The 11006-nt window shown below is 43.3% G+C and overlaps 1 protein-coding gene across 1 annotated transcript in view; it reads left to right on the top strand.

Annotated features, from left to right (window-relative positions):
* The first annotated feature begins 2162 nt into the window (after positions 1-2162).
* Positions 2163-11006, top strand: part of LOC306785954 (heterogeneous nuclear ribonucleoprotein L-like) — a 50571-nt gene continuing 41727 nt past the window's right edge. Inside the window, exon 1 of the mRNA XM_079280552.1 lies at positions 2163-2545. Coding sequence (XP_079136678.1) covers positions 2318-2545 — 228 coding nt within the window. The 5' untranslated portion in view covers positions 2163-2317. The remainder of the gene's footprint in view (positions 2546-11006) is intronic.

Raw genomic sequence — 11006 nt, 5'->3', positions numbered from 1 at the left:
TGTGACCGGTACCATCATGCATGCAACTGCTGCTGACTTGTACATTCCCACACAGCTAGAGGAAGGAAGCTGCTGACCACAATGATGATGACGTGATCTGATCAGGTCTCCGCAAAACTAAACCATCAGCAGGTTCAGTTTTGTGTTTCATTCTACCTCATTTACTTTAATAGCAAGATGTATAAATGTGTGAAAACTGGTGCTTTCACATCATAGAAGACCTGCCATCTGCTCCTCCCGCCGTACAAACCCTCATTTAACCCGTGAGAAATAATGCTGTGGCAGGCAGAATGTCTCTGGTTGGAAACACTTTCTACCAAACTGCTTTCTTCCAAAAGAAATAGTCGCCATAGAAATGTGTTTACAGTGTCTTGTCCAACAAGAGATGATCAAAAGAGATGTCAAAAAATATTTGAGCAAAACAAAAATACAATTCCATTCAACTCCACAGTGTTTTGGGTGGCGGCAGACATCTCAAAACGTGGACATATAAAAGCAAAGGTCTACATGTGGGAGATCACTGGAGGGAAGTGAGAACAGTTGTTTTTGGTGCGTTGGAGAACTGAGCCCTGAAAAAATATATGATGTACTGCTTGTAATACCTTTAGTCAACAATCAGATATTCATTACAGTCTGTTAAATAACTATAACAACTACAAATGTGCTCATAATAAGTTGGAGAAGTTAAACAGTAGCTTAGCATGTTTTTGTTTAATGGGATGTCATTACAGAGTTACAAACTGGGGCATGACATTTTAAAGATACAGTCTAGTATATATATATATATTTATATATTACTCTGACATCTTGCCACAAATGCATATTAGATCTGGTGTGTGCATATTTTGGACCAATGTGTGTGTGTAAAAGAAAATAGAGTGAACAAATATGAAATGAATTACTTCCTCTTATTATTCCTTACTGTACCAGTCAGGGAGGTTCTGATGAAAATATGCTAGAGTTGCATTTTGGGAATGTTAGGTTCGGGTGGAATACTGTTCCCACGCAGCATCTGTACACTGCTCAAAACAAATGAAGAGACTAGAATCCCACAAGATGTTCAAGTTGAAAATGTCGTAAGAACGGTGATTGGAAACCGAAATAATTAACCCATTGAGGGCTGGGTTCAAAATCACTGCTGATCCAACTTGCGTGACTTTCATCAGGGCACACCTCAGTGTTTGGCCCCCACGGGCCTGCATGGACTCCCGACAACGTCTGGTTGTGGTGATATCCCTCGGAATGATTTCGTATGTTATGTGATCACGAACCAGGAAGTATGAAGGATGCTAAAGCAAACACAGGGGTGGCAGCAGGGGAGATGTCGGGTCCAACAACCAGCAACCTTTCAGCCAAGTCGCTGTTCATTCCCCGTGTCTGTCACTTCCATAGCTACTTTAACTCAAACGATGATCTATTCCTAAACCTCACCAAGTAGCTGTGTTGCCTAAAACTAACTGAGTAGTTTCCTGTGATAACAGGAGTTTATTTCTAAGACACCGTATGCATGTAACGAGCGCGCATTGACACGTGTTCCTGACTTTTGTAAGAAAACGCACACAAAGTGAGTGACTTCAGATATATGAACTGTTGTATGAGGACACGTTGGCCCACGTCATAGAAGCGCTCTTAGAAATGAACATGAATCGTCATATCACCCCCCCCCCCCCCCCCCCCCCACCCCAGCATCGTACCCCACGTTGACGCTCACTAACTTGGCTTGACCTTTGTTGGGGACATTGCAGCCTACAGAACAATGTCCAAAGAGCCTTCAGCAAGGTGAGTGTGTACAGCGAGGCCCCTCCAGCTGGTTAATGATGCAGCAAATATCCACTCGTTCTGTCTCTCTCCCTGTCTCTCTCTCTCTCTCTCTCTCTCTCTCTCTCTCTCGCTCTCTCTCTCTCTCTCCTACGCTCTGCAATTTTGAGTCCATCCCCTCTGTTTTTATCGAGCCCACCATTCCTCTCTCTGCTCCATCTTTGCGCACTCCTCTGCAGAGCACGGAAAACAGTTGACGCATCGGCACCGGCCAATCACACGCCGTGTCTTCGAGGCGCAGGGCCGGACTGGCCAATAAGAGAACAGCACGGGGCGGGATGTGTCCGGTCCACTCACACCTCCACACAGAAAAATCACTGGCGCTGGAGAGTGATAGAGAGACAGACGCGGACCGAGAGTGGAGGGTGCACACAAACAAGGGGACAGAGACGCGGAGGCTGCTGAACGAGGACACGCTACGGATAACTTCTGACATGGAGGTGTCCGTTTAACCAGCTCCTGACCCGCTCTCTCCAACAGGTCCACCGCAGCCGCGAGCATGTCGACGGCAGAAGGAACTGGCCAGCGCGAGGAGGGGGAGTGCGGAAGGGCGGCAAAGCGGCTGAAAACGGAGGAGAGGGAGACTGAGGCGGAGGAGAGAGAAGAGGGGGAAGAGGAGCTGGAGGAGGGGGAGGATTCGGACTCCGGCTCGCTGCCCGGTAACGTGGAGTCAGCGGGGGACAACCGGGCCCGGTGGAGCGCGAGCCAATACGATGCAGGACGGAAGGTAAGCAGAGCAACACATATGATCAAACATTAGCCCTGCAGCACAGCATCGCAGACGTCTGCGTGTGTGCGTGCGTGCGTGTGTGCGCGCGCGCCCGCGTGTTTGCTGCTGCTGTCATTGTGTCAGTGAGAGAGCATCCACCTGACACTACAGGTGACTTCAGCAGGATAGGAGTTTAAGAACACGTGGGCTAACGCGCGCACTCACACGTCAAAGACTGAGAGGACTCCAAATAATAACCTCAACAAATCAGAGACAGACACTGTTACCTGTTACCACTCCAGTACAATGAGCCTAAAAGGCCTATCCAAGGCATACCCAAAGTAAACTGAAAGCTGTTCTTGAACCATATGGAGTACCTGCATGGTTTTGGTCTCTTTTGAAAGGTAACACTCTGAAGGTGTTTGCACAACAGTCAGAATCGCTGTAAGTGCTACTGACATTGAGTAATAGAGGTTTGAACACACTGAAGTGGAAGGTTTTTATTTCCGCCTGAATATTTCTTTGCAAACAGCAGATGCCTGCAGATGACTATAACTGGACTTATTAGCTGGAAAACACAATGGTACCACAGCATGAAGCCTTACCTAGTCCAAGTTCAGATCTGATAACAATACCACAGAAAATGAATATTTTACACATGTTTTTCTAAGGGTATGTCTAGGCGCTTTCCAAAAAAGGACATTTGGAGACGCTTGGTAACCATGGTCTCATACCTAGGCTGTGTAAAAATGTGTATTCATAATTAAATCTAAAGCTTATTTATGTCTAAATACAGTAATCTATAAGTTATTTCACCATTATTCACTTTCCTAAAATCTCCAAAACTCTCAAAAACCACACTGTGCACTTAACGCACAGACGCAGGGACCTGACTCGTGGATACACAGGTAACATCTGGGTTCTGGCTCTAAATCCACCCCTGAAGCTGTATATCGTTATTTTTGAAATTTCATTGGCTATACGACGCGTCAGTCATCAGAACGATCGGTTGCAATTGGCTCGAGCTTTACACGATTGAAGAGGGGCAGGCACTTTCCTTCAACGCGGACTCTCGTTGGCTATTCTAGGCTGTGGACAGGACATGGAAGCTTCTATTGGGTCAAGTGAGGTGTCAATCGAAAGGTCAGAGTGCAGCCGCCATTTTGAGATACAGAGAGTGTCAGTGTTTACATAGAAACTGAAGTTACGTTCGAAAATATATAGATAATTAGGCATATCTGTCGGCTAATTTGAAATGATGCAACAGAAGTCCGTGGGTATTTATTGACGTAATAATGTGTTATGGACTAAATATTTTACTGGATTGCATCGTCTGGACCTTTGCCAATGTAACAAGACCATTGTTGTTGGAATGTTATCGATGGGTGGATTTTTATGAGGCTTCATGAGTGCGCTGCCTCGATTTTGTAACTGCTTGTTTGTTGGTTGGTGGTCTGACAGAGGCGTTGATTGTACCTGCTGTTGTGATTGTATCTTGAAACGGTTTCCATAAATCGAATCACAAGAATCTTAGCTTTCCAAAGAGATGTCGCATCAGTACCTACCGATACATAGCAGTTGTGTACATGACACAGATGTACTGTTAACAGGTTAATGGAGGTATAATGTACAAATGCTCATCTGAGACATTGTATGAGATTTGAATATCAATTGGTTTATGAAATTCAAGCCCAGAGGAAAGTTGAATGGCCCAGACCACAGACTGTTTAAGAAGTAGATGTCGTCATGGTGACCTCATCATTGGTTTGTGGACTGATGTTTTGAAGCCTTGAGTTTGGCGATTTCGCCGTCGCTGTCAGAAGTTACTACATCTTGAATGACGTAACGATGCCAGACCGTGTTTACTGAGGTAATAAATCAAGAGAGAAGTAGAGTCATTTTCTCATAGACTTCTATACAACCAGAGGAGTCGCCCCTGGTGGACACTAGAGAGAATGCAGCTTTAAGACACTTCTGGCTTCACTCTGCAGAACCGGAGGTAGCCTCCTGGTTTAAACACATGCAGGCTAGCTTCAGGCGGTTCATGGTTGACTCTAAATTGCCTGAAGGTGTGAATGTTTATCTGTCTCTGTCAGCCCTGTGGTTGTCTGTCCAGGGTGTACCCGTCTCTTGCCAAAAGTCGGCTGGGATCGGCTCCAGCCCCCCCGCTACCCTGAATAAGATAAGTGGGTCCAGATAATGCATAGAAGCCCTAATGACAACAAACACACCTCTGTCAGAAATGCAACCGGAGAAGTACAGATACAGCTAGTGTTTATCACCATCTGTCTGCAGGCTGTCATAACGTGTCCTGAACACCAATGGTGAACTGAAGGGACAGTGGACAGGATTTGTGGGTACTGTAAGAAAACCATAAAGTGTTCCTTCAGGGTGTGGTTTATTTTTAGGGACGTGGGGGAGTTTAGATCAGATGTTCAGATCAGTCTGTGGCGTGAGTAAGTGGAACCACATGGTGAAAGAATGGGATATAGTAAAAGCGTACTGAATTACATTGTGTCTGTAGGTGCTATTTTGCCTTACACCCACCATGCTGGTAACTCTCTGGCCAATCAGACAGAGCCCTCGCTGCTGGGCGTCGTCTGATTGGTCAGAATCTGCACACATAGGAGTGCGGTTTATTAGACAGGTGCTGCCTCACTAGACTGCTCTGCATGGTTTAATGAGGAAAGTGTGACAAGATGAAAGAGTGAATGCCAGAGCGGAACTGGTGCCTAAAAATAGCATGTCAGCCGTCTGGCAGCGTCATGGATACTGCAGAGACGACGTGGCACGCGCACAGGTAATGTGATATTAGTCAATAACTGAGCACACTTTGAAATCTGTTTATTTACCAGAAATAGACACTTACATTACTACATAAAATATTGCATATTTTCCCCCTAGCAGCCCCAGCGTGGTGCGCCTACAAAATGCACAGCAATGTTTCTTATTCTTCTTTTTTTCTCACATTGCTTGTAGCTACTTGCTGACATATCAGTACTTGAATCTGGCTGCTCTTCATTTATGTTCTGCTACTGTGCACTCACTCAAAGCATCGGGCCGCGAGGAGCCATGTTGTGATGGTAATTCCAGGATGCTAATAAAGTTCAAGGGCTGTTTTTATATTGCTCTGGCACATGGAGATATTCAAGGATAATTTATTGTCATTATGCAACACAGGGATGCACAACCAAATGCAGATGAAGCCTATTTGTAACCCAACAAACACAAGACAAACTAAACACAAACAGTCGTGCATTTTTTAAATTTTCATCATCAGGAATGTCGACGCAGCAACAGAAACAATTCTCTGGTCAGATAACATGGCCGACGTCTTCACATTAAAAACTCAACATGAGGAGAACATTGTTCATCAACTGTGACTGTGTTTGAGCAGCAAGCATCAGGATGTAAACAGAGTCCTCCTCTGGTCCACCAGAGTCCTGCTCTCTGTCCTCATGTCCAATCAAGTTCAGCTTGATCCTGGACCACCATGGATCCAGGTCTCTGTGAAGATGTGGACTCAGCAGTCACGACCTCCCGCTGCTTTCATCCTTCTTATTTTTCTGTGACCGGGCATCAGGCAGCCAGCAGCATGCTGGGTAGTGGAGTAGGCTTTGGTCCTAGCTGGGTTAGCTTAGCTTCCATCTCGGCTCTCCTCCCATATCAGGTTTTATGTATCTAATAATATAGGGCGTCTGCTGCGTCCGCCCATCAGAGGATCGGCGGTTCGATCCCCGGCTCCTCCAGTCCATGTTCATGTGACCTTGTTCCAGACACAGTGTGTGAATGTAGTTAGTTAGTTCTGATGACATGTAGTGTTGAAGGGCTTTGAGTGGTTGGAAGACTAGAAAGGCGCTGTAGAAGTACAGTCCATTTACTGTTTTATGTATCTAATAATCATCCAGTTTATGCCTTGACTGGGATTTGATATAGATTTTAAAGATTGGCTCAGTTTCTTTACTCATCAGGCTCCTTCATTGTTTGTGCTTACTGTACTTATTTACTATGAAAAGCAGCTGAACGTACATACAGCATCAGGTCCTTTGTAGCTAAGCTCTGTCTGTCTCACAGCTGATCACATCACAGTGTTCTCCAAGCTGTAGTAGTAAAGTGGTTCAACCTTTCTCACGTTGTCTTCGTGGTGCTGCTTGGAAATCTTCCCCGGTTCTCAGTGGCTTGTGTCTCTGAATGTCAGCTTCACTGGACCCCGCCCCTTTCCGTGGACTCAATGAGCCCTCCCTCCCTGCAGCGATGTCAGTGACCCAACCTGACCCGAGTCTGGGCCGTCTCGTTAACCGTGGCTTTGAGGCTTTGACTCTTTTGCTGTTTCATCACAGTCATATCGAGCTTCTTCCTTTTTCTCTCAGATGGCACTAGATTGTTGCGTTTAACTCAAAATGCAGCCTTGATAATTTAGGGTGAATATTCCTGCATGTTTTTCATATCTCAATATATAACACAGACATTTTTCTTGAGATGATATCGTGCAGCCCTACTTTTCAAATTGTACTCAAAAAGTTGCGTTCACTCTGCAACCAATCAGCATACATTGTAGAAAAGTATTTTTACGCGCTTTATCAAGAATCTAAGCAGAAACAGAAGCTCCTTGGCAGAACTAAAGATCAGTTTTCTTCTGGTTGGATCTGGCTGTGGACAGGAAGAAGGACCGATACACCAACGGTGAAGGTCTGAAATTGGCACCAGTGCAGGAAAAGGGTTGCTTTGACAACTGCAGGTCACATGACTTTCCGTCAGACGATGTGTGGCCATCGTTGTGTAGCTGCTCAGCTTCTGGTCGGATGCCAGCAGTAGAAATAGGACGGTGCAGATAGAGGAAGCGCCAAGAACAGGAAGTCACACAAATGCTTTTGTATTTTAAGCTGATTCTATAAATGCAGTGATGATTTGATTTGAATCATCAATCACCACTTGTGTCAGAATGTATATCCTTTTAAGATCCCCCATGAAATTGTGAAGTAACAGAATGATGACAGAGAAGTGAAACTCTGATGAAATGTTCTTGTGAACTTAGAAGATGAATACATTGTTACTTGCTCCACTTAAAGCTGATTGGGGGAAAGATGGGATTTGATTTGTCATGTAGAACCTCTCCTAAACAATGCAGCATCAGGATCAGGCAACACCTCAACACCTTGTCAAAATGTTGTTTTCGTCACAAACTGTATCAACCAAGGGAACCAAAGTGACACCAGAACTTCCTGTTTCTGTTGTATTTGTACTGAGGTCAATGACTAAATATCCAGCCCAGCCTTTCTCAACAATATGTCCTCCAGTTCACTCCATTCATCTCACAGGGATGTGATCCTTTACATTTACATACATCTTACATTTGAACTACATAGTTAAATGTCTACTGACATGTCAGCTGCTTCCATCTCTTACTTTTCAACTTCTGTCATGCCATTCTCTTTACATGGAGCTGTTCAGCATTTTCATTTCAACTGAGACTCATTGATTCATGTTCAGCTAACATTTCCACTGCTGTCGCAGCTGATGTTTGAACCCCTCCAGTGCTTCACTGACGGTTTAATCCTCAAGTGCTTCAATTTCAACCCTCATACATCAAGTAAAGAGTGACGATTTTCAAACATTTCAACTTGTTGACGTTCTTTACTTGTTAACACTAGTTCTAGTTCATGTTTAACTGTTGGGTGCAAAAAAACCAAAGCATCGTGGTCAGTGGTGCAACGGATCATAACAGTCACGTTTCGGATCGTACCACGAATCAGAGTCACAGATCAGGATCAGCACAAAAGAAAAAACAAATAGCAAATATAACGTTTATAGATCAATACTGTTGTGGCAAAATGACGAGAAGAGACGGCGAATATGAAGTTGCAACCCAGCGGGAAGTGTTTTAATAAGCACAAGCCAACATTCAACAAGTTCAACAAATCCAATGTATTACTCTTCACTTTTTACTTTTCACTTCCTAAGAATGTTTTTATGTAACCAAACGTGTTCAACATAACAAGTTATATAAACCGTTTTCTTATGACACCAAATGTGTTCAGTTCAATCCTAAGTTAAAAGATGATTTTCTTCAACAATACATGCCGATCATTGATGATCCATATTAACAGATACAGATCCCTTTTTTGTGTTGTTTGACAATAGCAGCTGGTCGACAAGGATCCAAACTATTTTTTGCCAGAAATAAAAGATTGCATTTTTTATTGATTAAAACAAATCTTGTCATGAGTAGTTTTAATGATGTATCATTAGTGTAAACGGCTCATAATTCATCTCTAATATATATTTTATGTTAATGTAAAAAACATCTCATATACTGGATTTCTTCAAGTTTATCACCCAAACTACATGTTACGATTACATCATGATCACGTTATAATTTACCTTCAGCCAGTACTCATGTTCACTGAGCAGAGCCTGAAGGCATCATAATGTAACTAGTGAACCTCCGTTGGTTAACCGTTAGCGGTGCTGCTAACGTTACTAGCTCTGTAAGAAATTTGAGCAAAGAACTGTGTGTTTAGTTGCTATAATTAAAGTGTTCAATGATTCATATTTAAGAATTCATAATTAGTCATAAACATAAGCGTTTTGGAAATGCATAATTAAGATAAGTATTAAGTGTTTTAGGGTTAGTAGCTAACAGTAGAATTTGAGACATGAAGCTTATGCAAAAGTTGCAAAGTCTTATCTATTATATGGAATGTTTATCATAGAGGGATTAAACAACAACTGACAGTCATTGAATGTGTTCGTAAACTCAGGGCCAGAAAGGCAGACAGATTACACTCCTGGAAGTTAGCCAATAGGAATTGGGATACACGGAAGGGGAGGAGTTTCGAACGGATATGTGGGCGGGAGATAGAAAGTGTTTTTCTGCCTCTTTTTAGCGTGTGGTTGCCTGGGACGGCTGTGTCCTGGGACCAGAGGTAGTTTTTTCCAAAGTGGGTTAATATTGTAATATTTCTAAAGAGTAATTTACTCCATTGTGTAACTGTAATCGTACTTGCATCAGTGGGATTAAATTCCTTTTAATTGTAAACCAGTTTTGGTAGATTTATTGTTGCAGCGTGTCGACTGTACAAAGCAGCTGGACACGTGGTCAGGCCTCCTCGCTGTGGAACAGACTCAATTTCCACAGCTCCCCTCCTGTTGCTTTAAACACTGATTGGTTGTCTACAATGAAACATTATCAGAGACTTGAGGAGCATGAATGATCTCCTGAACACATGTTTTACGGAATATTGGTGGATAACGATGTCAGTTAAACTTTATTTACACTCTGATGGTTAATGTTAAACTGTGGAATTAAACACATGCTTGCGATCCGTGAGATGGGATCCGTATGGGTCGACAATGGTTCGTTACACCACTAATCATGGTCAGTGATGACATTTTGTATGTTAGAATACAGCCTAAACTTTGTTTCCCACTTTTTCAGAAAGATCTATTGAAAACCCCTGATTGTACTGAGTTACTGAAGTCTGAGTAACAGCAGTCGGACAGGACTCTGATAATGGCTATGGCTATTTCCTGGAAGTAGTATCGTGGATGCATCGAGAGAACTGGATACAGTGTCGGCAGGGGTCTGTTCATTCCTATGAAAGTTGCTCAGTGGCAATATTTCTGCCTCGTCATTGGCTTAAACCTTGCTGGGGGGCGATTGTGTTTGGCCAGCAGGTATAGTTGTGCATGTATGGTGGATGCTGTGCCATCTCTGCAACAACACAAACGCATGCAAGCCACAGAGCAGGAAAGCACTTTTCAGTGGAACATCACCAGCCGTGGTTTTGTCACAGCCGTGGTTTTGTCACAGCCGTTGGGATCTGATACGGACACACAACCCACCCTCTTGTGTGTAAAGCCAGAGTAAATGCTCCTCCGGCCGTTCATTCACGTCAGCGTAGGGAGGAGTCGAGGTGGATGGACGGGTGTAACTCAAGACCAGGTCAGACCATTATCTATAATGTTAGTAAAATAGGTATGATATTATTTATGATAAAGCTCAGGAGCCTGAAGATATCCAAACACACTGTTGCTTGATCAAAATGTTCACATCACACTAACTCTGTAATGATCCCTATTACTTAAGTCCTCTCAGATTAAGCCTGTTAAAGGTGTTTGTTCTGCACAACAAAGTCCACGACTTTAACCGTCTTAAATGTGATCACAACCTGCTCCCAAAACATTCAGGCTAACTGTCCTATTATAACAGCGTATGCTATATTGTCTGGTATACTGTATACTTCTGATTAGTGCTTTTGAGATCATTTTTAGAGGGCGATCGGATCTAGGGTTTGCATAATACATTTTTGTTTTGAGCCACTTTGACTACTTAACTTTTGTAAATGAGCTCATACAAAGGTCTTACTTATTTCTCATTAATGTCAGCCTACTTTTCTAGAGACCAGCCATCAACAGTTATGTGTGTGCATGTAGCCGACTGATTTATGCGTTTGCTAAATATTAGTACGATGTTAAT

Source organism: Melanostigma gelatinosum, assembly GCF_949748355.1.
Source record: "Melanostigma gelatinosum genome assembly, chromosome: 12".
Lineage (NCBI taxonomy): Eukaryota > Metazoa > Chordata > Actinopteri > Perciformes > Zoarcidae > Melanostigma > Melanostigma gelatinosum.
This window is presented reverse-complemented; position numbering and strand designations above follow the sequence as displayed.